General features: G+C 36.1%; 1 protein-coding gene across 1 annotated transcript in view; it reads right to left on the minus strand.

Annotated features, from left to right (window-relative positions):
- Window positions 1-1,020: 1,020 nt before the first annotated feature.
- ERO1B (endoplasmic reticulum oxidoreductase 1 beta) overlaps window positions 1,021-27,324 on the minus strand; it is a 28,868-nt gene continuing 2,564 nt past the window's right edge. Inside the window, exons 2-16 of the mRNA XM_085055512.1 lie at window positions 24,956-25,075; window positions 21,526-21,609; window positions 21,079-21,120; window positions 16,848-16,930; window positions 14,900-14,973; window positions 12,282-12,402; window positions 12,145-12,191; window positions 11,055-11,066; window positions 10,230-10,256; window positions 8,859-8,951; window positions 8,460-8,706; window positions 7,589-7,658; window positions 6,324-6,410; window positions 5,304-5,437; window positions 1,021-4,655 (exon numbers count right to left, since the gene is read on the minus strand). Of these exons, the coding sequence (XP_084911638.1) occupies window positions 4,595-4,655; window positions 5,304-5,437; window positions 6,324-6,410; window positions 7,589-7,658; window positions 8,460-8,706; window positions 8,859-8,951; window positions 10,230-10,256; window positions 11,055-11,066; window positions 12,145-12,191; window positions 12,282-12,402; window positions 14,900-14,973; window positions 16,848-16,930; window positions 21,079-21,120; window positions 21,526-21,609; window positions 24,956-25,075 (1,302 nt within the window). The 3' untranslated portion in view covers window positions 1,021-4,594. The remainder of the gene's footprint in view (window positions 4,656-5,303; window positions 5,438-6,323; window positions 6,411-7,588; window positions 7,659-8,459; window positions 8,707-8,858; window positions 8,952-10,229; window positions 10,257-11,054; window positions 11,067-12,144; window positions 12,192-12,281; window positions 12,403-14,899; window positions 14,974-16,847; window positions 16,931-21,078; window positions 21,121-21,525; window positions 21,610-24,955; window positions 25,076-27,324) is intronic.

A 27,324-nucleotide genomic window follows, 5' to 3' on the forward strand; every position in this document is an offset into this window, starting at 1 on the left:
TTGGGTTTTGGGGTCTTTGTGGTAAAGTCAAAACATGAGCCTTGCCTCCAGCAGAAGTAAACTATTTGCCCTTCCAAAGCTTACATTACCTTCTTCACTATAGTCATTGAAGAAAAAAGCCAATTAAACTAGCAGTCAGATTAAAAGAAGTGCTACAGGGTTGGGAGAACTAAAATTTTATTAAATCCTTTGGCGTTCTACAATCGTGTTTGTACAAAACTGCCTGAAGACTCAGTGCAAGAGAAGTCTGCAGGAATTTAATTTTCTTCACAGCAGTTACAGCTGCACAGCAAAAACTTAAGAGAATGCTGCACTTAGAACAAACTTAATCCCCATGCCATAGTATGCATGCAAAAAGTGAAAAGGTAAGTGACTGTAGCAACCATAGTAATTAATTAAATACTCTAAAACACAGGAGATTTTTAAACAACAATGTGGAAGGCAAAATATTAAGTTTCATTTATCATCACCTGTGTAACAGGTACTTACCCACCTAAGCTGGGGATGAAGTATGTGTATCAAATTTTTATTAGGACAATTTGTTAAAAATGCATACATGGAAGGAAAGAGACCCTTTCAGGGAAATAATTTCAACATGAAGAGCCCCATTGGGTGAACAAACCAAAAAAAATATGTACATACTTGATTTTATAAGCTACTCTGAGAAAGCTACAGAATAGACTTGATTTCTAAATAAGCCTTTTTGTCTCTTAAAACAATTGGACTTAAAGAGTGGCTAAATTTGGCCATATTCAACAGAAACATACTGTAATTCTATGATGGATGCCTGATGTGCAGACACACTACAATGCACTGCAAACAGCAGGAAATACACAGGTTACCTTCATCTTTTGAATGAAATCAAACTGAGAATGAAAATCTGCTCATTTTAATCTTAAATGACTATCACAAAAGTAATTTAATTTATATAATAATTACCAAGTGTCATTGAAAGGTAAATGAAAAGTAAAAAAATGTATTTTCAAGTGAAACCCCAAAAATTACATCCACGAAAAGAAGTTGTAGCAGAAAATACTTTAATTTGCATTTTGTAGATTCAAACATAGCAAAGATTCAGATGTGTTTAGATCTCAATAAGCAGTTCCAACATTGATTTTGATTTTAATAAATATTACATTTTAATAGGGTAGCTATATGGAGAAATTGTAAAGTGATGAATTGCTGATTGCTACTTTATAAACATGAGCATCAAGATTATTTACAACATATTACAGGTCATTTCCCAGAAAAGCACAAAGCAAGGTCAGATAAAGGCAACCCAACCATCAAACAATTCAAGAAAGTGTGGCACAGTGTATTTCATGCACATACAATGACAGACAGCACAGACCATCAGCTGAAAAGTAGGAAAACACTTATTATTCCAGCTTACACATGTCTCTATATTTCATTGTTTTAAATTTATGTTCTGACCTACCTCCCCAGGCACTGAAGAACAAGTTATGCAGCAACAGTGCCCTACTTTTTACCTAGGCAGTTTGCACCAAGTCTTTTTTTACCATTTCACACAAGTCTTCATGACTTGGGAACAATTAAACCTTTTTGTCTTTGTCTTTTCACTACGCCTCTGGGATTACAATCATTGTGTCATTTGTACAAGAAAATGTACAGTTACTCTGAAATGAATGGCAGACAGTATTGACAAGCTGATCTCCAACAGGGAGCTGGAATTTAAAATAGTTTACAGGTCATGGATGGTATAACTAACCTTATTCTTTAGTATAAAAACAGAGCTGTAAATTCTTAAAATTTTATTTAACATATAAAGAACGAAGTCATCCAACTCACACAGCAAAACTTCATAGGCAGCATAGTCACAGAATGTACATCAAATACAGTAAAAAATATGATGACAGGAAAATTGTTTCAACTAGATTTGTTACAGGAAAAATCTCATGTTCTATCTCTACAATGACAATGAAGTGAAATGCCTTCCATATTTGATCATCAAGCAAGATGTACCTCCAGGTGCAACAGACCTTACAGAGACACACAATTTGCTGTTCAGTTGCATTCCTGTGTTCCCATGACACAAAGAAAAACTTCTCATCTCTTTATGTCCTTACCCAACAGCATTAACCTTGTGCCAATGAAGGCTGCAAGGACCAGGTGTCCAGGATCTGCATGCCTGAATATCTCACCTGTCCCATGAACAAGTGCATGATTCTGCTTCAGTGTCTGTAGATTTTAGCCAGGCACAGGTGGAAAAAAAAAATGGCAAGCTGCATCCCCAGAATGAGGTTGGAAGCAATTTACTTTCCCACAAAGCAAGGGGAAAAAAGGAAGAAATATTTCTGAGACTTAGGTCCTTCCTGGGGCAGCACAGTCAATACAGTTTATGTTTTTTTAAACTAGAAAATCCTGCCTAAAGCTTTAGGCATTATAATATATAAGAATACAGATAAATCCCAGTTATACAGCACTCCTCACACAAGTGAGCCTACAGTTCTAGCCCTTGCAGGTCTATCCAAAAGGCAAGGAATTAAGAACCAATTAAAAATTACTCTCTTTCAACATATACAATTACTCGGAAGATTTGGATACTCATTCACCAAACACAGCTGTTCACATCTGAGCTACTTACCTAGATTCCCACTTCAATTTAACAGAGAGAAATAAACTCTATTGGTACAGAGGTTGAAAGAGGCCAGATGAATCCACCTAGAAGCCTCCTGCTCTCTAACTAGAAAAAGAAAGCCTGTGCTGACTTGCTCAGACATGGGTGCCCACAGGCCAGAGGGGCTACTAGGTAAAAACATGCCCAAAGTGACATCAGCTTCCCCTAACACCACGTTCAATTACCTATTGGCTTAAACAGGAACTTCTGACAGGATACCAGTTCATTGCCAATTTGTGCAACTATCACCAAAACTTTGTGAGGGTGGTTTGGATTTGCTTTGTTAGGATTTTATTTAGCATACCCCAGTTTGACACAAGGGGGACAACTTTCTGAAGAAACCGTATTTTTAATAAAATCTAGTGTCAGCAGAATAGTCTACATAATTTCCAGTCAGGTAGAAATTTGAGGCTAGTCTGGAAACAAAGGACAGAGCATATTCCAGCCTTCAGAAAATCTCAGTGGTAAAGGAACACATCATGGGAGCCAATACAGTTACAATCAATTGTATAAATAGGTCACTCAATATCTGATAGGGTGAAAAATGTTTAAGAGCACTTAATTTTGTGAAGACTTGTTTTTAAAAACAAGAGGTGTATCTACACTGCACCAGCACTTCCTACATTCATAACTTCTAACTTCATTTTTAAACATGCTGGTTTAAAAGAAATTATTACTTCATTCTAAATTTTAACCAATATTTGGTTACTAATTGGTAATGCTGTTTCTGAACTCTTTTTGACACTGGTAAGTTTTCACTGACATTTGTGGACAATGATACATGATTAATTTCTTATTCTATGAAAGTAAGGTTATTAACATACCCGTTTTTTCAATGCTGAATATCCTTTTAAAGAAGATACAGTAAGGGTTTGCATAGATAGAGTATATGATATTAAATGTCAGAATGAGTATGAATTTTAAAAAGCATCTTCTTTTAAAAGTGACTACAAAAGCAAGTTATTTTTACACTGACCTTTTAACATAGCACTCAAACATAACTCATAAAGAGCAAATTTATTTCCATGGCTCAAAGACCAAAGTGTGCTATTTTAATATTTTAGACATTAAAAAGCCAACTCTTGGAAACTGAACTTGTGATTACAATCTAGAAAATAATACGGAGCAAATGGAAATTTGATTGACTGAGGTTTTTCAGCTAGCAGCACTCCACAAACCATCTCCCCCCTGTCCTGATCCCTACCCCAAGTAAATGCAGGTGAGGGGCTGCAGCAAAGTCACTTTCAATCTGCTGCATCAGCGACAAGGTAGTAATAAAAAAAAAAAAAGAGCTGAAAAGCACAAGACAAGGGGGAAAAATGCTGATATCAGCATGATGCAAAAAGCTCAGCATGAAAAGATTTTCTGCTCAGTAAACTCACTATTTTTAATTACGTTTCATAATTATGCTAAGAAGCCAAAACTCAGCAAGAACCTTATTTCCTTTTTATAAGGTTTTTTTTTTGTTTGGGGTTTTTTTTTTAATTTGTTTGCGACTGGTTGGTTGGGTGTTTTCCCCCCTCCTTTTGACAGTCAGAACTAACATACCAAATCCTCAGAATATACTGAAGCTCAGTAACTGGGGAGAGAAAAGAAGTGATACCCCCCTCTCTGGACAGGCCAAGTCAGGGCAGAGGTACATATGTTTTCATACAAAACAGCTGTCTCAGAAAGACAAGGAAAATAAGAAAATTTATGAAGTTTCAGTACAACAGAACTGCGAGCAGAAAACTTAAAAAATAAACAGATCAGCATAATTTACACATTTAAAAATTATATATTTCATTCATAAATATATTTTCTAATTAATAACCATTCCTAGTTTAAACATAAATATTCAAGTTGGTATTTGATTTTACTTTTTATCAGTTCATGTGAGTCCTGTAAGGATCAGTTCCTTCTGCTTAATGCAGTCATGTAAATGATCTTCACTAATGGGTTGTGCAAAGACCTTCATTACCTAGTTTGCTGTAATAAAACTTTAAAATTCTGCAACTCTTTTATACTCGTGGAAAGCCTGTAAAACAAAAAACAGCTAAGTGTTACGAAGTCAGATGCAAAAGAGAAGTACAAATTACCACATTCATTTTCCTTTAGTTTTCTTTTTTCTCAAATACAATTCTGTTCCAAAAGATTAACATACTTAAGATACATTTTCTATAAAAGGTCTACTATCTGACTCTCCATTGTATATTTACATAATATATTACAGGGATTAAAGTTTATATATAATATTTAATTGTCCCAGCTTCATTGAACATCTACAAATCACTAACCAGAGGTAATAAAGTTTATTACATTCTTTTATCAGATTGTTTAAATAGATTGTTTAAACAGGAACAGATTGTTATATTCAAAATCTGAGGAACTAACATGATGACAAAAGCATGCTCTATGTACACTTCTTTTAAAGCTGTTAAAATGTTTCATCATTTGAATGGGATAAACTTTTAAAAAATTATTTAAATTTCATCTTGTGGAAGATGGATTTATTGACTTGATGCTCCACATGCTCAGTTTGAAGGCATTAAGTTTATCAATATCACTGATAGCAATTCAGCCTTTAAAACCCTACAGCTACATGTACTATACCATCTTTCCACAGAGCCTGAGTATTGACACTGAAGTTTTATATTTTTCCACTATAAAAATTATAACATTTTACCTTCCAAAGGCATTTATAAGAGCAACTATTTCTTGCCGCGTGAGTTGAAAACCTTTTGATGGGCTATTCTCAGGAAGGCTCTGTATTTCTTTCTCAGAAAACAAGATCTTCAGAGCAGTTCCTAAGCCTTGAGTCTATAAAAAAAAAGTCCAATGTTTTAACATCAGTAAGGATCATTCCTTCATATAATCACAAAACCATTAAAAAAAAGATAAAAACATACTAATTCAGGCAAACTTTAGTACCAATTCTTATATACTGACCCTCTACCCAAGTAACTGCACAAAAATCAGGGCACTAATGCAAAAGCATGACACCAATTGTGTACCAGGTTCAGTCACTTAAATTTAAGAACATTTGATTACACTCTGACAAGTTACATGCAATACAGCAGGCACTCCAAAGTAACTATTCTCATTCTGGACTTAACATGAGTCTTGAAGTTTAAAACATTGTTCTCAGTAAAATAAAAATAGTAAGTGTCAAGAAAATTAAACTGGTTTTCAACTTTCAGCTTTACTATTCACCTTTGTGTTCATTTGCTGCCATCTGAGTAAACTGTGAAAATCTGAATTACTTCTTTTTCTTGCACCTCAATTTGTGGAGTTAAACTACACACCGGATTCCCTAACAAGTAAGTACTGTATTTAAAGGAAGGTTTCCCAGAAGTGATTCCACAAGGCTCATCTGATTGCTGAACACAGGTGAACTACTGACTGCTAGTAATCTCTCACCATGAAGCATCTGCTTTGAAAGTATCTCTTTTAGAACACAAACTCTACCTTTTAGTAAACTAAACGGCTGCTGACAAAAATAAATTTGATTAAAAAAAGTTTAAAAACATTTAACAGTGAACTAAACACTTATCTATTTTTAATATATAGGTGAGGCCATCAAGGACCAACCATGTGCAGAAAGCCTGAATCCTAAGGTAAGATGTGTCCTGTCAAAATGAAATAGATGCTTAACTTGGAACCTGCCCCTGCCAGAACACACACAACTACACAAAATAAACTGTACCTGCAGCTTGCCCCACAGCCTGCATTTGTCACATCCAACACAGTCCATTATGCGGGAAATGTTCTTGAAATGCAATCTGAATTCTTCCTAAAAACAAAATCAAAAAGTTTGAGTTAATGTACATCTTAGCTTTACAAAAATAGAAGGTTAATGAATCTAAAACCATTAGAAATCCAATACCATGAGAATATCAATTTTCTTACCAAAACTGAACAAAACCATTGCTTTATGTAGTCAGGCCATAACAAAGATCCATGAAAACCCAGAATCTGGTTTCCAAGCCACTTGCAACAGTTAATTCCTAAAAAAAAATCCCCTCAAAAATATAGAATATACAGGGTATCGCTTGGATTCTATACACCGACTTTCTACCAATTTTCTCAAAATTTTCTGAGCTATAAGTACTGTATGTGTGTCCCTGTCCACTATTTCTTCCATTATTCAGATCCCTTTTGAACCAAACAGGTTACAATTCACAAAAGATATTCCCTGTTCAAAGCTATGGGTAGATTGTTGCTTTGCAACTTCAGTCAGAGTGAAAGCAAGCACAGTGGAGAACTAATTGAGCTTATCACAATTTTTTAAGGTCCAAGAAAACATTAGCTGGGCTGATAAAACACTGCCACTTTTCTAATAGCGTTGTGTGATGACATTCCATAATGCTTCTGAAATAAGAATTACATTAGTTAATAAACATGAAAACAGACCTTTATTACCGAGCCCCACTCCAACTGTGGACTTGTAATGTATTCCAATCTGAACAGTAGCATGTTAACACTGGAAGTTGCTGGGTGTGTACAGCTTTTACATTGGGTTCCCATGTCTAGGAACTGTTTTTCTAATGATAAGTATAGTATTATGTTACATGATACTCTACTGTATATTGTGTCATATTATACTATATAAGGCATCATATTTTAAAGCAAACATGGGTTGGTTCTTTTTTTCCAGATAATTATGTGAAACAGATACTCTACTTAAAAAAAGCACCACTGCATTTACTGGCAATACCAATTCATCTCATTTTCCCCACCACAGTCCTGATGCCAGACTCAAGGCACAAAACCAGACATTTGAGTCTGCTTGGATCAGGACAGCACCTTACTATAAAGTCGATTAAAAGGTCTCAGATGCAACTCTAGAAAAGGCAGGGATAAAAACTTACTCTCAGCAGTATGTTTGTAGTAGGTAGAAGGGCTTTCCAAAATAACACAGCTTAATTTCAAAATGGGTACTTTGGATGTCACTCAGAAAACTAGCTTTACCTTTAGCGACTTGGCTCCTTTTTTATCCCCAGCAAACATGGACTTTTCATCAAAGTGCATATGGAAGGACCTAATAAAGACAAAATGCAATCCAAACCAATGCTGGCATATACAATCATGTTCAATTAAGCCTGATGAGCAGCTGATGCCATCAGTGTAAAATATTTTTCAGAGTTCCTAGTCTTTGCAGATTAGGCCTTAAAAAATAACTCAATTTATTAGTTTTACTATTCAATCACTAACTTGAAATCTGTTATTTACAGTTTTTTTCTAATTTATACTGAAATTAACTTAATGTTTGCCTTCCAGCTGGCATTTGTCTGACTACATCTCAATTACCTAGCTAGGCTATGACTAGGGATAGCAATGAAACTACACAACATGTTACCAATCACAAAAACTACCAAAAAAAGGAGAGCAAAGGAATTAAACTTAAGAACTTTATGGAGTAAATAGAAGGAAGAAGAGATAGCCAAACCACCAGAGATCAAGTCAGTGATAAAAGCTGGATTACTTAGTGGATGATTAAAAGACTGCATGTACTACTTTCCTTTTCAAAGTAAATCGTGTGCATCCTATAATTGAAGAATCAGAAGAAGCAACACACAAGGAGTAACCCAGGGTGCTGTGTGATTTGTGGGTTCTTGCATGCTACTTTTTCATTTGTTTCTAAAGATTGGTATATTCAAACCTCAAAACTATTAATCCCCCCTCTCCAACGTACAAATTCCTCTCGATTTCTCCCATTACTTCAATTTTATTTCTTCATTCCACTCTCATTCATGTCTTATCCCATCAAGGAGTCACCTATTCTCACTTCCAAACATAACTGAGAATTTCAAAATATTGATAAAAAACCCCTATGCCTTACTTGGTGTCCCTGAAGATATCTAGTAATAGGGCTTTAGATTCAGCATCCTCGTGGCCATTGCCTGTGTAAAGGTCGACAACTGCACGCTCAAAGTACGGGGCAACCTTTGACAAAGCACGCAGCTCTATCAAATACAGGAAATACAAGTTCTTGAGCCTCCTTGGTCCTTCTCCTTTCGTTTCAGCAGGGTCAAAGCGGCGAGTGAACTCTTTCACATTTGGTCCCCAGCGGGGCTTCCCCCACGTTTCTACACAGAGAAAAAAAAAAAAGTGCAGGGGCAGTAAAAGAGACACGTTTGTAACATCAGAGCAACTAAGTATACACCAGAAGTGTTCAGAGAAACCAAAATATGCATTACAGACACTGTAGAATTCCATTCAGCATTTTATCTAGACCTACCTTCGAGAAGATAATTTGCACACAGATGCAAGTTGATGCTAGCGTGAAGTCCAGAAATGAGTTTATAAAACACTCTTTTCTCAAGGCACAGACCTATCCAGGAGAAAAGAAACATATCTCAAATGGAATACTGTAAATAATTTATTAAAATTAATATACCCTGACATTTTAGTGATGCAAGTCTGCATTGTTAACTTTCAAGAATTACTATTACAGCACTTGAGTATTGTTAATAAGCACTTGTATCCATCATAAGAAGAGTTTACCTCCTATTTTTTACTTAAAGCAATACTAAGAATAACATTTGACATTTCTTGCTCGGTATTTTAGTGTTCTAGTGAACACAGTCAAATAAGTATCTGTTCAATTGGTACAGATAAATTGCTACATAAAAATAAGATGCTTACATTGTCTGAGCAATAAATTTGAAATAATCTTGAATTTTGACAGTCTGGCAATCAGATATGTCAGAATATATATTGTGACCAATCTCAAATACATTTAGAGCTACCACTGAATGAGAGGATTGGTCCTACAGAAATACATCAAAAGCCCCAGTGGTCAAAATACAATCTATATGCAGAAATTACTTCTAATTCCACCAAGAACCAAAGACAGAGACTACACTTGAAATGTAAGGGTTTGTTCTTCCCAAAGAAATTTTTTGGCAACTTTCCTGCCACTTCAGTCTCCACAAATGGAAGCAGGAAGAGCAGATGGTGAAGCCTACCTGTGAGGCTGATATGTGTCCCCATCTACAGACATCACATTTTTAAAGGCATGTAAATTTATATGCTTTCCTACAATAGCACCAGACAAGTAAAAGCTTAGGAAAGACAGAATGAACTAATCATAAAATTAAGTACATTTAACTCACTCAATTTTCTGCATACCTCCAAAATGTGATTTTGATTGCTACTACTGCAATAATTTCCATTTTAACGTGAATGAAAAGAAAATTGCTTTGCCTTCTGAACACACATTACACTAAGATTATAAACTGGGAACAGAGCCATCAAAACCTTGAATGTTCTTTAAAGCTGTTTCCAAATAATAATGCTAACCAATATTACTACTAGTAGTGTCCCTGAATAAATGCCTAAAATAACCAGAAAATTCAAAGTAACTGGCAATGAAGTCAACTCCCCCTTTATAAAAAGATAAAACACTTAAAGGTTTAAGGAATATACCATCTAAGTGAATGAGAAGACTTTCAAAGACCTTCAAGTAAAGAAATATTTGAATGACACTTGAAATTCTGCACAATTTACTAAAAAGCCTACACTACGAAAAATATTTAAGATGAAAACAGTGCTGAAGTGTTTCTTCTAGTGAATTTAACACTATATTAACTCATCCAAGAGCCTTTACCTTCTAGCCATGTGTAGAAAGATTCTCCTGTAAATACAAAACATATAGTTAAATGAAGAGTATTCATTTTCAACAGTAGTATCTTTGTATTACTATGCATACAACATTAGCTGCCATCTGGACATGATGTTAAATAATTTAGCAATTAAAATGAGAATAGGCACTGAAGCAGCTAACTTCGAGGTTAGTTTAAATCTGTTGGGTTCAGAATAGGAGAAATACAAGAATGAGCATGACTAAGCTACTGGTCAGGGCATTCAGCAGTGTATGGAAGCACAAGTCTGATTATATGCACTGCTGGTGAAAGATGTGATGGCAGAGTGCAATTCTATCCGACAGCCTTTACCCTGACCTGCCCAGAGCTTTCCTTCAGACTTAGATCTTTTGGCAGAGAGCTTTCAGTTGACTAAAAGAATCTTAAAGTCTGCCTCACTGGAGGCAGAACAAATATTTTCTCCCCACTCTCTCCCCATCTTCCCAAAATCAAGGACATTCAAGAAAGTACACAAAAACCTGTCCCTCTTCATTTAAGGGATCTGACATCAGTATCAATGGGGTTCTGGAAGAACTAACAACATTATCACAACACATTCTGTTACAAGAATAAGAACCAAGAACAGAATTGTGTTTTGCTTTTATCCACTCTTTCCCCATACTCCAAATAAAAGGAGGATCCCATTAAAAATATTTTCTGATCAATAATCTGCATATAAACATAACTTTCCTGCTCCCTAATTCAATAACAGTGAGGTGAGTAAATCCAAAATCCAAAACTTTCTAATGCTTACTTCATTTCTGCAGACCAAGGAAAATAAGATGACTTACCATCATCTCCTCCTTAGGGGGGGAAAAAAAATCCATAAGCATTAAAAAGATAATTTCCATAGCAAAGTAGTAATAAAACACATACTTTACTACAAACACTCAAAAAGTGCAAGAAACCTTACTTAATCTATTAAAAATAGGCTACTTTCCATCCCTCCATTCTTGCTCCTCAAGACCACCTGAGACTTAACACATTGTAATAATGAAAGTCACTAAGAAATTGAAATCTTCGTAGCAGCTGATTTACATATTCTTTAAAGCCAGATTTTAGCTTCAGAAAGATGGTTAGGAAGTCATAGTCTTTAGTTTGCATTATTCAACAATCAGTCCAGTGCTCCTTCCTGAAATTCTGATCCCTGCATTAAACCATTCTTATAATTATTTTTGTGTGTATCAGCAATATATCAGCTTTTAGTAATCATAAATATTGAGATATCTTGATTTTCTAATGGATGGTGATTTTTTTTTAACTCAGCCTAATGGCCAATAGTTAATTTCTAAGGGAAATGAGGCACACTGACAGGTGGAAGTGATTAATTTGAAAAACCAGGTTATAGCATTCAACTTAAATTTCAAAACAAACCCCAAGTTATTAGCATACTTTTTTTTTTAAACACTCTTGCAGATAATTGATCCTAAGTGTCTGCACCTTCAAATAATGCAGTTATTTGTACACTTGTAATATGCTACACATTATGGATGAAAAATGTACAGCTACATTACATCAGGAGAAGTATGAACTGAAGTGACTAAATTAAATGCTTTTTGAAAAAAGAAACAACAATACAAGAATGCATCTAAATTGAAAAATTAGTGTGACATTTACTAAACAGATTGAGACTTACAATTTAGTTTTCACACGAATTTACCTGTGATTAATAAGCCTATTAATAGGCATAAGATTAGGCATGTATGTAATAAGGTACCACAAGCCTTAGTCTAAATATTGAAAAAGTACAGCTGCTTCTACAGGAAATTTAAAAAGCAGAAAGCACACCTACGGACTGAAGATTGCTATTTGTATCACTTGTACTGCAATAGAAAGTATGTTAAAAGAAATGCACTGGAATATAAAACAGGCAAGACTCACCCCTACTAGGCGCCAGTGGATTTAAAGGACGATAGACAGATCGAGGCCTAAAAAATAAGTCAGAAAACACAAAGATGAGTTTTAAGCTAAACTGAGGTAGAGGTATAAGAAATAGGCTTCCTCTCCCTCCCAATTACTTGAAACAGTTTTCTTCATAGATGCTGTTCCACACTCTCCAAGCAGAAGGCCCCTTGTATCCAGTGTAACGTTCTGGATTCAGCAGCAAATCCACATACTGTGCATCTGGAGACCTCTCATCTAAATAAGAAAACTTTGGTTACATATGCTAACTGATCAATTAAAAAATATTTAATTTAACCGGTCACACAGAACTAAATATAAACAAGAGGTCTCATATTATACTATTCTGTCTTCCAGCTGGATTATAAATGCCTTGTATATAAAAATGCAGCAACATACACGCTAAACACCAAACTCCAAAGTATATAATCCATTCCAAAGTCTCATGTGTGTCCCAAAGTTCTATAATGTCATTGATCATCATCGATGTGGCTTCTTCAAGTCTACCAAAAAAACTTGACATGCACTGTATTCTCTCATCCTGTGCAAAGCTATAAACAGTGCTTTGTTTTAAATGGGCTTCAAATTCAGGGTTTGTCTGGCAGTATTTGGTTGAGGGGGTTGTTTTTTTGAAATGGGTATACTGCATACAGGAGGTTCTTAATAAAGACAAGATCAATGTACTACATCTTGTAGTTGGTACATACTGTGAATTTATTAGCTAAATCCATTTTTCCTCCAAATACCCTTGTATACTGAATCCCATTGCTTAACTGAACAAACTTTCAGCATGTTGCAGAACAAATCTCTTGGTTACAGCAAGAAGCATGTTACTTAAGCAGACTTTCAAGAAGTTATACCCTCATCTCTCAGGTTCACTACAAATTTCAGGCAACTTATCCAAAGAAAATTGTGAAACAGTACTGTCTCTACATAAAAATTCTGTAGAAATATAAATACTTTCAAGCTACAGCCAGTAAAAAGCAGTAGGAATTCACCCCTCTGAAATTCTAGGTGAAGAGAACTCAAGCGTAAACAAACCCCACATACAAGCCAATAGTCTAGAGACTTATTCACAGGAATAGGCCAAGATGTGCCACGTAATCCTTCCTCGGATATCCAAAAAAGCCACAGAAAGTGAAACTGCTCTAAACAGAGATGATTCTGCATGAGCAGTTAAGCTTCACTTCAGCAGCAGCAGCTAAAACAAAGGAAGGAGACTAATACAAGACACACAACGAGTGCCAGATGAGAGAAAGTCAAATTACAGCTTTATTTATTTATTTGACAGTGTGGCTAACCTAAGCAGTTCCTACACTCCCTGGTCACTCCAGGTCTCAATTTTTCTTCTTGTTATCCATATACAACTGAGTCTATGTGCACTGCAGAGCCATGCAGCAAAGATGGAAAGCTGACCCAGGTTACTACGTTTTTTCAGCTAGATCAATTCCCTCATCTAGTTTATCATTAAGCCCAACAGGAAGAGAGCAAGGGCTTCTACTTCCTCCCTATGACTCCCAGCTGTTATTCTGTCTCACTCTCCCTGCTCCAGGTTACAAACTCAGCCGACAAGCCAGTTCATCACAACAGTGAGGGAGGTGGCAGGGAGATGGCAACTTACTTTCCCGCTATTTAGGTAAGCCTAATCAGCTCACCATGCAGAAGGATGCACACCAGAGCCAGTGCAAAAAAACCACACTGGATGAACACAGCTGGGGACATCCTCCTTCAGCAGGGCATGATACAAGGAGAGATGGAGTTAGAATGAGGAACTACTTAAGTTAGTATTACTTCAAAAAGAAATGCTCCTCAATTATAGCTTTCACAGCTCAATACTACTAAAAAGTGTATGTAGACAACTCCAAGATAGTAGAGACAACAGCAGATAATTGCATGTAACAATTCAGACCTACAGTAGCGCTCACCAGAAACAGCTCATATAGAAAGCATTCAGATCAGATGCAGCAGAAGTGCTAAAAGAGAACTGCAGTTGCTAAATCCACTGCAGCTCCTACTTTCTCAGGTGACACCAAACATAAGCCTAAAGGTAGATGAAAGCATCTAGCATTATGCCCTAAATATTCCTAGCACAGAAAGCTTTCTAAGGTATTTATTAAAAATTACTTTAGCAGTCAATCCTAAAGTTGGCAATTCCCACACTTATCTGAAAAACATTCCTTAGAGCTTTGAACATTACAAGCAAATAAAAAGACACATATGTGGAGTAGAGGAAAGACACAATCTAGTATCCTAATGTTTTAACATTAAGAAAGTCCTTACAAATCAGGGTGCAGGGATCATTTGGAAACAGCAAGCATGGAAGAGAAACAAATGCAGTCCAAGCACAGTAGAAAAGCAACAAAACAATACAGTAGTAAGAAACAATCAGCTGCAAGCCATTTGTCTTATATTTGTGCCAGATGCAATTTTTTGTAAGAAGCTTTTTAAAAAATAAGTTAGCCCCATCCCATTTACTGTCTTTTTTACTTACATAAGTATCTCCTGTTCAATATACTAAAAGGAGGTAACAGTGAATGTGCATTGTATAGGTTACCAAACACTCCTTGTAAAATTGCAAAAATTTGCACTTTGTGTGAATGATATGGATTGTCATATTTCCACTTGGGACAAAATTTAAAAGTTTTTTTAAAGGGTTATTTGTAGAGAAGGTATGATCTTTTGCAGTTTTATGAGACAGCAAATAAAACAAACTGAAAAAGCATAAACATTTTACCATCAAGTTCACAAAAGTGATCCTGTGAATCGTCGTATCTTGCCCAGTCAATGAAAGCTTCCTTACTTTGGTTACTGAGGGGGAAAAAAAAGCCATTTGATTTTTAACTTTTAAATAAACAATGTCAGTAAGAGCTTCTGAAAGAAATACAACCCACACATATCTTGGAAGCGGATTCTGAGTTAGTATATCTGGAACTTGAGAATAGATGAAGTTACCCCTTGCTAATTGCACAGAGATTCAATCAGACATTAACTACAATACTTTCAAAAGTCAACTTAATGTTGAGACAAAGATTACACCATTATTTGAAGAAACTATGCAGTGGCTTCTCTTCCTTCATTAAGAGCTTGGTAAAATATGTTCACAGAATACATTTTAACACATTTCAAAGTATTACTTTAGCAGCTGTCACTTTGAGGGTGGGAGAGGGAGAAATCACCCTATTTTCATAACCTGTACTTTCAATGAAACCTACAACAGTAAGTGCCTTGCTTTTTACCGGGAGACTAGATGTCTAAATCCCTCTTCTAAGCTAAAGTACTCTATGAATATGATTTGTCCTAAGCCATTTAAATAATAATGGTATTCTACTTGCTCTAGCATTTTCAAAGGTGCACGGTACTAGAGAGACAAGTACTTTGAAGTTCCCACACTATGAAACACAAACAATGCCAAAAGCTTTCTTCTACAACTGTGTGCAGCACAGAGCTACTAATGCCACACTGCTGTCAGCAAAATGTAGGCAAAGTTAATTTTGGGAACTCTGCTCCAGGGTGCAGTGAAGCGCCTGGAAATAATGAAAACAACCTATTCTGTTTGATCAAATTAGTGCCAGCTCAATTCTACAAACAGAGGCAATTCTAAAACATGATACATTTCTAGCCTTCTGACAAATCCCAATAGGATATATGTAGCGTTAGGTGAGGAAATTCTCTGGTAATCACCAACAGGCAAGATTTGATAACCACAAGAAATACAACTTATAAAGGAAAATAACCCAAACCCAAACGTATGATGCACTGCTAGGTAGAGAACACAGAAGTTTTCCTGCAAGGCACAAACTCTTCCTCCACTTAAAGGATCCATTATCTGCCCTCTCCCATCTTTAACTGTCTATCCTATTCCCATAAAGGCATTTTCTCTGTCTCTCCATTTACAAATACAATCTCACATTCTTTTGCCTTGCAGAAATGTAACAGAATTCACAGCTTCTTACTTCCCCTAAAACACCACACAGCAGGCAGAAACAGTCACTTTTTTCAGGGCACAAGAAAGTTTCAACATCTTTACCAGGTAGAACTGCTGAAATCTGTGGGCAAAGACACTACATCCCTCCGTCAACAGTGAAGAATTGATTTTTCTATTTCTGTTTTTCAAAGGTGGGGAATCCAGTAGAGTGCTAGGTTTTCCAAATGCTGTTACACACACTTTTGTACCTAGGGGCAACACCATCCTGCATAATTCCTCCCACCCAATCTTGACAGTGCCATGCAATAAGCAAGATCAGGGAATTGATCCAAGCTAAAAATAACTTTGCCAGCAACAAAAGTAACTCAAACTCCCTGATCTAGGTTCACTGAATGCTCACAAACAGGCACATCAGTGCAACAGTGGGACAGAGCAGGACAAAACTCCTTAATCCAGCACAGTTGTCAAGAACAAAGAGTAGGAAAAGGTGGGTTTATTTGCAAGTTTCCTCTGACTCTTGATGCTGTAAGATAGCTCTTTTAAATAATATAAAACTGTACTTTAAACAACAAAAAAAAAGTCTACTTATCATTTAATACCTTTGCCTTCAGATGTTCTTGCATTGTTTCACATTTACTTTCTAATGGGTTATGGAAAGAATGCAAAACAAAAACCAGCACATTTCCAAAACCAGACAGACAAAAGAAAGCGTTCCTTTCTTACTATTTTTGTATTGTTAATGTAAATCACAGCATACCTTAAGGTACTGTTAACTGCTCCCAGCTTGTTAGCTTGCTCACAGTCTTCCAATTCTTTGGAATTATTTGCTGCTTTTGAATACTGTAAGAAAAGTCATATTTAATATGCAAATGAATTACTTAAATCCTCTAAGAACAGGTGCTGTGAGAGGTGTTTCTAAGCTTAGCAGTGAATTCCCTAGTATTAGGGAAAATCCTCTTATTCTAGAGGCAGTACATGATTCTGGAACATTTCTTACTTTGACTTTTTCTTCACTTAAGTTCAGCAGTCTGATTGCCCTCTGTGAATTTCACTACTACAAAGAATTCAACTAAAGATGCCAAAATTTTGTTTTGCCTTTTGTTTAAATTAAATGGAGTTCTTTTGCTATGAAACACCCTAAATGGAGTGTTTCAGATACCTATTTAAAGTCTCATAAAAGGACCTTGAAAGACAAGCAGTGTCATACCTATAAACACACCTTGTTTTTGCAAGTATTATCATACCCCAAGCTTCATTGATTATTTCAGTAGGTATATTTATTAGTTTTGGCCATTTCCCCCTCACATTTCATTTAATCCAATTGATTGGCTCACTTCACATGTGCACAGGTCTGGAAGACAGGCTTTTCCAGCAGAACTCAAAGTATTTTTCAAAAAAGTAATCTACTAAAATAGACCTACTTCTGGAACACTTCTCAGGACAACATTTGAAGAATTAAAGACTGAACTCCACTATTCTATAATAATGTGGTTATACCAGCAGGGAATTTAAGTGTGTCAGCTTAAAGCTCAAAAAGTCCTTCTAAGTTTTGGAACACAAAAGGTAGTAACAGTGCTCTCTTAAAAGATAAACCAAATTTCCTCCTTTTTGGGGTTTTTGGATCGTTTTGTACATGTATGTGGTTTTCTTTCCAGACTAAGCTTTAGGTCAATTAGTAAAATAAATAAATGATAAGTTTTAAAAGAAAGAACAGTTCATTTCTGAGGACAGACTTGTGGTCAAGATGCCAGAGGCAAAGTACCACCACAATATGGATCACAATACTTCTCAAAAAAAGAAAGTATTTAATTAAAACTGTTCAGATGAGTAAGCAAGATGATTTGCTTTAAAAATGCATTTGCCTGAACCAATACAAGGGAAAACAGCAGAACCCCCTGAAGACCAAAGAAGTAAAGGAGATTTAAAAAAACAAGTAATTTAAATCTTGTTAGGGGCCTTGCCCATAAATATTTACTCTAGAAAGAACTTCTCACTCAATTTTCTTGGATTTGACAGGCATGGGACCTCATTCTTAAGCATCACATGGATGTTAAATGGAAAAATGGGAACAAGGAATGGATCTAACCTAGACAAACATATACTGCTGATGAAAGAACATACTGAGATGCTGAAGTAAACATTCTGCATGTCTAGAGCTGCACACCAATCCCTACCCTGAAGTGAAAAAAAGGTTGCTGCCAAGACTATAATCCTAAATTTAAGGTTTCAAACACAGTGAACATTCAAGTCTCAAAAAACATTTCCAGTCTTCCCTATTCTCCAGTGTTTAACAGCAAGTTATCAGATCAGTGCTCTGTGACCCCTGACAAGATCAGGACAAAATATCTGGTTTTGCCAACTAGGATTTTCTAAGACCAGTTACTGGGGAAAAAAAAAAACAAAACACAAAAACCAAACCAAACCAGAAAAGAGAAGGGCAGGAAATAAATTACAAAGTTAAATGTTGTAACCTTGAGTTACTGCATCCTGTCCCTTGCTTCAAAGATTAATACAGCAGTCAGGACAATTCTTTACTGTCTAGCCCCAAAACATGCATTCACCATTCAAATGAAACAGAACTATAGAAAGGGAAATTACCATGTGCCTCTACAGCACGATTTCAAAAGGCTTATAGTGGTGTCAAGAATTAAAAAGACATCCTCTATTGCTAACTGCACTCCTATGGGGAAGCTGCACAAGTACAACCTTGGTCTTAGCAGCTACATGAACTTTCAAAAGAACTGTTCTCTTAACTGTTCAGCTAACAAACAAAAAAAAATCCCCCACAAAAGCCTAAATAAAGCTATAAGTTTACAAGCTCCTCTACATTAGGAGAGGAAGGCAATGGGGAACTGGACAGAAGTCACAGAAAACCTCTCCACAGGATTCTACCATGAGTATATCTACTCAAGAGAGTACAACTCTCACTATTAAGCAGATGCCTTTGGTTGTTTTCACTTTTCCAAGGCAGACATTATCAATATGAAAGAGAGAAGCTGTACAGGTATGCCCTCAGGGAAAAAAAAAAACCATTTATTTTAACCCAGTACTTTATGGATAAGCCATAAGGTGCAAGACTTCCCCAAATGGGAAATTAGAGCACAGTACTTGCACAGTCCTTGAAACAAAACATTCATACTAAAACAAATCTGATACTTCCTTAAAAGGGATATTAAATGAGATTGTCAATTTTTAATTGGCTCCAAGAAAGATCTTTCAACTGAAACATAAGGAAGAAAATGGCATGGGTAAGATTTAGTCTGTTCTGACAACAATTTTCCCACAGAAATATTTGCTTCTCTAACAGAAAAGCAGCACATACTAGTGTCTTCTACAAATTAAAGGTACAGAATTGCCCAACTTTCAGTATGGTAGCTGGTTTCAACAACCAACAAGGGAACTCAAAGGAAACCACTGTAGTGAACATACAGCAAGTGACAGCTTCCCAAAGAAGCTATTCCACTTTATTGTGGTGAAAGCAAAAGACATCTGTTTTTTCACTTCCTAAGTCCAATTCGATACGCTCATGTGAAGTATCTAAAGAACAGCATACTCTTTGGCTATTATTTAACTTATTTATGGCTCTCAAGATTAATCAATCATGAAGCTCAAATGCCTATTGCAAGAATATTTTCTTAAACTGTCTTTGAAGTCTTACAGTCCTTCTCTTTAGGAAGCATTATGGTATTCCAGGAGTTATTTTCTCTATAATCAAGCTTGGAAGATAAAAGAGTCAATGAAAAAGACAACTGTCAACAGGTTATTCAACTAAAACACAAGATCTTCAGCCCAGAGATAGTGTCAGCTTTTCAGACGAACTACTGCTGCTTGTGCTGAAATGGCAAATGACTGACATTTAAATTATGTCAGTGAGAAAGATGTTTCTTCTCTGATTACCAGGAACCTTTAAATGAAGAGGCAGCCTCTATTTCAGAGTGATTTAACAATGTATGTATAAAGGAGACAAGACTTCCTCTTGAACTAAAGCTTGGACAGACTTGCCTGCACTGTTCAAGACAGCAGGACACAAGTCATCAATTCACAATGAAGAAGTCATCTCAGCTATCTCTGATAACATTTCTTGGCATGAGGTCTAAACCTAATGCCAACAGTCCTTTATGATATGGTGAACTACACTCAGGCTGTTCAGTGAGTTAGAAAGCACTGGGGAGGATGGAGATACGACAGTTAACCAAGAGGTAAATATCCTCAACACCGTCGAGGCACTCAGTGGGAAGATCTCTCATTTGGGCACCATTATCCCATCAACTGCTAAAATGCTCATTCTTGGGCACTGTGTTTGGGATGTGAGGGTCTTTCTGCTCTGACCTCTTTTCCTAGGCATATATAGCCTCTTTACTTTTTTGGCTTTGCTAAGATCGCTTGGTGATCTAAGAAGGATGGCTTGGAGAGATGCAAGCAAAAGCCAACAGCACAGACTGACTACTTAAATTTGCACTGGCCACTTTAGCCTAAACTGTTTTTGGACTAATGACCAAATAATCTCTGGACTACTGACCTCTTGAAAATTAGACACAGCAGAACATGCAATCATTTGGGTTCTTCTAATATTAGATGTTGTGATACTTTATGATTCTTTAAAAAAGACTGCACGGCTGCTGCTGTGCTGCTCTGTGCATTTTAGACCATAGTTTTTTAGAAGGTGGCCTGTATTCAGAAATGAAGCAACAATTTTGCATTAGACATTCTGTGGCCATGCACTGCTGTCCCTTGTCATTCACTAATTCAGTCTGTACCAGCTCTCAAGCAATGACAGACTCAAATTGACATGATAGTACCAGCTATGTCAGAAACACTATTATACATAAAGGTAAAAAGGTAAAGCCCCATACAGGAATTGATCAGTTATCCTAACTATTTCATCAGTATGCGAAGACTGAAGGTTTGTACTAAAAAGTCACACAGCTGTTATAAAGTCAAGATTTTTAAAAAATCAGAAAGAACTTAGAAAATAAAGGAGTACTTACTTTATTAGAGCTCCCAGCCTTAATTCCAACTGGTATTTTGCTCTAAAACAAACAAACAAAAAAAAAAATCACAGCTTTTACGCTGTTGATAGAAATGTTTATGCTTGATTAAAACCTACATATTAGGTATCATTCCTGTAGAGGTCAAAACAAAGTTGTTTTTTGAAAAATTAACTTGCTCCTTTACCTTCTCAACATGTTATATCCAAAACAGTGGTAGAGCTTAGAAGCAACTTATTCTTGAAGCTATCTGCTTTGTTCATAAAATGACTAAGATCTTAAAATACTTTGGTTGTATTTCTACTTTTGGAACGGAAAATAATTTTGTTGTTTTTATTTAAATTTAAGTTCTCATTAGTAAATATGGTTACTACAGTACTAGCCACTGCAAATTAGCAAATTTTTAGCTAAAAAACCTTTTTCTATTAAATATGATTTGATCCATACCTCAGGACAAGGCTCTACATGACAATCTTTGATGGAACAATGGCCGTCGTCAGCCCAAAATGGGCACGGTCTCTTCAGGTTGACCTAAACATACAAAAACAAAAGTTTACAATCACCACTTACATAAGGTAACTGTAGAAGAAAGCTCTCAGGATAAGGAAATCCCTTAAATTAAAGAAGAGGATACAAGGAAAAAGTGTTATATTAAGTACTTTAAGTTTAGGGGGTTTTGGGGGGGCTTGGTCTGTCAGCTGGTTTATTTTAATTACTCTAACTACATAACCTGGAGCTTTGTGCAGTGAAACTGTTAATGATAATGGTCTCCAGTGAATGAACCCAAACACATAGTATATTAAAGCAAAAATTAAATCTCTCATAACTAAAATTAACTAATTCAAATAAGTGCTTGGATGATTTTGGATTTCAAAATTAGACTAAAGCCAGATTAATATTTTAAAATGTTAAAGAGATTCCTCTGTCAAAAAACCCTGACAAGGCATTTAGCAGATGGTACGACTTCATAGAAGTGATGACAAATATCTTCTTGTTACAACTCAAACCTTTGTAGCATAGCTACAATAAAAACAGAGATTTTTAGGTTGCTTCCCCCCCATTCCCTCTATTCAATGCACAAACACTATTCCTAGGAAAAAAAAAGGTAAAATTATGTTTTGTACTTGTTCACTCATCTTTTTTTAAATAAATCACAAAATAGTTTTACATTCTATATCACCTTCACAATAAGACCTATTATATAAAATTTTCACCTCCCACCAATTTCTACCCAAAAACCACGACCAGCTAACATAGTTAAATTACAACCTCCTTCAAAGTAAACTCTCACAATCAAAAAATGTTTACACACTGAGGAAGATATAAGTAAATAGGCAGCCACTGCTTTTACATGGAGGAATGCTGCCTAAACTGCAGATTAACTGAGAAAGAACACATGCAAATCAAGATATACTAGTCCTAGAATGACTGAAGAGCACCAAAAACCAGCACACACAAACTGAGATTGTATAGCACTTGTACTTTAATCAATAGCAATCACACACTGTCTACACAGAAACATCCTATTTTCTTCAGGATATGAGGTATTGGATTTCATTATTATCACTTAGAGTATTAGTCAGTCCTTTCACAAGTTAAAAGACAGATTCTTCACTGTGAGGTTTCCACAGTTTGTGTGTTTTGATGTATAAAACTAAAGAGACAAATTTTTTTATTTTTTCATTGAGAAGTGTTCTACCATCTAGAAACCACCTAGCACAATTTCAGCAAGACTTTATGAAGTTCTCCATGGCCTTTAAATAAAAACTACCTCATCCATTCAGTATTATACATTCAGGTTTGAGTTCTTCTATGGCTGTTGAACTAGTAACACAATAGGAATACTGTGGCAGAAGTTATAGAAGTTCACAATCCAGGTTCCTATTACAAATTCAGTTACTTCGGAGTAGGAACGTTTTCAGTCCAAGAACAAGTATATTCCCCCTGACAGTGTAGCTGACCTAGATGATGACTAAATAATGTCCTGGTTCTGGCAAGGACAGGGTTAATAATTGCAGTAACTAGGAGAGGGCACGGCTAGGACCTGGAGATTGTTCTATACCACCTCACATCATGGCCAGGGGTACAGGAAAGGGATGCTCTTCCAGAGAGAAGAGGTTCCTTCCAGTCGAGAAAACATGGCAGAGAGAATTGTCTGATATGGTCTATTACCTTTTTTCTCCCCTCCGTGTGAACAACTTATTTTCTTATGCCCTCTGTCATTAGTATTGTTGCTGCTACTGTTAATTTTCTTATCTCATTGCTGTTTCCAGAAAATTGTTCTTATCTCAACCCATGATCTTTACTTTTTGTGCCTCCAATTGTCATCTCCACCCCAACGTAGCATACAGAGGGAGAGGAAAATGGGAGTGAGTGATGCATGGTTCAGTGGGATCACAGATTTAGGGAGTACCATTCCTAAACCATGACACCTACCTTCTCAATTTCCACATTCATTCATGTGCTTAAAAGCACTTCCATCATTCAAAAAAGCTGTTGCTTATTCAAACAGGAAAAACTGAAGAACATTCTGACTGACTTACTCAGTTTGCTTGTTCCACACAAATTCTTCCCTGCCACCATTGGAAGTGCTAAGTGAAGTGTGGTGCTGGGTGCACTGCACACAGTCCCTTGGAACTGATCATCTATTAGGAAGATCAGTATAAAAGATGAGGCAGGATTGCAACACCTTTAGAGTATGATCTGCAGAACTGCTGATGCAACATTAGCTCTTAATTTGCAAGGTGGAATTACTGTTGCATGAAGCCTCATAGAGCTGTTGCTCCTCTTCTTCAAGTACTTTGTTTTGCATCTTTCTGCTGCCTCTGGAGAATCTCACTACCACTACTACATGATGTAATAGTACTGAAGTTGCAAATATCCTGTTTCTCTTGAAAAGCGAATTTAGGACTATATCATCTAGCAGGACATTCAGGGTGCAGTTACACATTACTGCTTGCTCAGGCTTGAAAGGAATGAGTCTAGTGGGGTTTTTTTCACCTTCTTTACACTCATAATCCCATCTTGTGTGAGTTTAATATTTGTCTGAGATGGGCTAGATAACTTTCTACATCCTGAGAGAAAAAAAACCCATTAAAATCAACAAAACCCTCTATCAAAGGACAAACCAAAACACCCAAACTAAAAATCTACCAGGTTAAAGATATGCATTGGCCTAACTGAGAGCTAAAAGTAGCAAAGGGGCAGGATGCTGCCCCAGAGGAGTGTAACTTCCTTTTTCCAGTGGCAGGCAACCATCTGATTAGCTCAGTCAAAACGCAACTTCACTTCCAAGTTAAGCATATCTGAAAACAGAACTATCAGGCGTCAAATCTTCATTTGCACATCAGATAGTAATACAGAAGAAAAAAATGCTTTAAGTAATAAAAAGTGATATTACATACTACTTGTAAAAGGAACGGTTTAACCTATTTTTCAAAGGAATAACAGTTCTCTAGATAGCAAATACTAAAATCAGAAATAAGACGGCAATTTACAAGAAAAGCAAATCATTGCAATATTTCCATTTCAAAATACACACATTTCTTAGAAGATAAGCACTGCATGCTGGCAGAAAATTGCTAATATATGATCCTTTTCTAGATGCAGCAGTACAAAGGCACTATCTTTAAAATTACCACTTATCAATTGAATGAAAGTAGTCATGATTTACTGTCACTGACTCCAGGATTAACATAGCAAACAAAACTTATTACCAACATAACTGTCAGGGACTGAAAACCTCTTTCAACCAAATTAAAGAACTGTGGGCTTCTAATAGACAGCTTAACACTGGCAAGTTGACTTAGTAGGCAATCCTTCCTATATCTTCTGCATTTTATTGAAATTATTCAGGAAAATACCATCCTAAGTGTACCTTGTAATATCTGAAGTAATCACGTTCTTGCAGCTTCTGTATTTTGGGAAAGATCTTGAAAGTATTGAAGTCATCAATGCTTTCTATGTCACATAAACAATCATCTAGGACTCCTGTGAGCTATTGAAAAAATACATAAACATTTATTTTTAATATAGAATACAGAAAAATCCTTTAAAGAGAAAAATATGGCAGTCAAAAGAAATACTAGTGAAAAGCAGTTCCATAGCAAATATTTCTCATCACTAAAATACTCTGTAACATGCCTCACACGCTCCAAGTAAGACTGTAGCACTTTTTTGAGCTTAAACCCACCTTCAAATGCAATGCTGAATCAATGTTAACAAGATTTACAATTTCATCCCTGAAATTTGTTGACACTTTCAGCATATAGAACTTTCTGCAGAATGAGTAACAAGATTTTCCGAATTACAGACACGTGGTATATTAGCAGAGTTGCATATCAAATATTCTCCTGCCAAATGCTCATGAGTCGCATTGCCTAAAAAAACCCTACAATCACACACTGTCATCTTATTTTTATATTTCTTCTCAAAGTGTGAAAACACTCCATCGAGTTTCTTTAGAGGCATGGGGGAAAGGAGTGTAGGTTTTTCTGTGCCCAAGAAGTTTGCAATTTCACAATTAAATTCAACAAATAAATACTAGGAAAACGAGGTGCAGGGATCTATATTGTGAATCTGTTGTGAAACTGAGTCTGACTTTTCCAAGTCTCATCCCTCTCCTTGTGCGAGGAAAGCAAGCTGTACTGCTACTGCACTAGGTTAAGACCACCTCTATGAAAAGCAGCACACTACCAGTGCAGAAGTGCTGCTGCCAGCACAGGAAGAGAAGGCAGAACTGTGCATGCAGCAGAGAGGACAGCTCCAACTAACTTGGTAGACTAGGCTATGGCAACACTCTTGCTGAGACCCTGGCAGTGTCTTATTGAAAGGTGGAAACACTGAAAGTGTGATCCTATGAACACATGTATTATAAATTTAAATAAATCTACACAAACTCTCTTAGGCACAGATTCTTAAACTGCTACAAACATGTCTGAAGGCTTTAGACCACATCTAAGGGAATGGAATCAAACACTGGTGTTTACTACTACTATTCTTCAGCCAGACAGGAAATTCATTGACATCCATGATGGCCTAGAAAGCATTTAAAATAGAAATGCCCAAAGATCTTCTATCTTGCATGGGATTAGAAGAACCTCTAACTATTAAAATATTATGTGCAAAAGGAGACAAAAAATATTTTGTGGCTTTCTTCCCCTCCACAGATTCCACATAGATGAGATTATGAAATCATCTAATCTGTTTTATGCATGATAAATCACTCCTGTACTTTACAGAACAGATACTCTTATATAACCAAGCTTGATGTAAAAGAGCCACTAGAAACCAAATTGTAGGCTTCTGCTCCTTCATAAAGCATAAAGGGAGCCTGGAAAATGGATTTCCCCCAACTTTCTGTGAGAATAAAGAGATGAGGATATGGCAATAAAGCACTTAAGTGGAAAATTCACCTTACGTAGATCCTACTTTTCCTGAGGTATTAAATAGGCTGTCACAATTCTGTAGAGCATATTTGGCAATGAAGTAAAACTAATTTAAGCAAAGTTACTTTAACCAAAAAATTTCCCTGCCGTTATGCTTGTCTTGTTAATGTTATCTAACTTCAAACCTGGGCAAACAACTATGAAAGAGCCAATGTGTAATTACAGGTTTTTCATGGCCCACATGACTGCCAGCTTCAAAGTCAGAAGAAAAAACCTGTTATTAATGATGCTTACAGAAATAAACCCCCATGCATTTTAATCTATAATAAGTTCATTTTAAATTTCTAATTTTCTTATTGATCACACAGAGTCAGAAATCTGTAAAGGTGCAGCCTTTACAGGTAGCACCATACCATGAAACAAACATCATAATACTTCATTATAATATAAAAAGGCAAAAAGATAACTATCAACATTTTGCTCAAATATTACTGAACTGTATAAATACGATGATACAAGGAAGTTTTTTTGGACTGAGAAGATAAAGGGTAGGAAACTATTTTGATGACGAGCTCATAAGGCTGCCCACTGCTTACAAAAATAATTTTACCATCTATGCAAAATGGAAAATGCTTTTTCAGGTGAACAATGTCCCAGATAAACATGCAATAGTTACACTCGGTGTCAAATCTTTGTAGAAAAATAAAAAGCTGCAGCCTTTTTATTTAACTAAGATCTCAATTCTAAGAACATCTTTGAAAACACAGTACAGTTTACCTAGATCAATGAAGTTTTAGAAATGAATCATCCTCAAAAATTAGAACTGATCTAGTAAATTTTTTAGAGGAAAATTAATTGA

Source organism: Lichenostomus cassidix, chromosome 3, assembly GCF_008360975.1.
Source record: "Lichenostomus cassidix isolate B80296 chromosome 3, HeHo_3.0, whole genome shotgun sequence".
NCBI lineage: Eukaryota > Metazoa > Chordata > Aves > Passeriformes > Meliphagidae > Lichenostomus > Lichenostomus cassidix.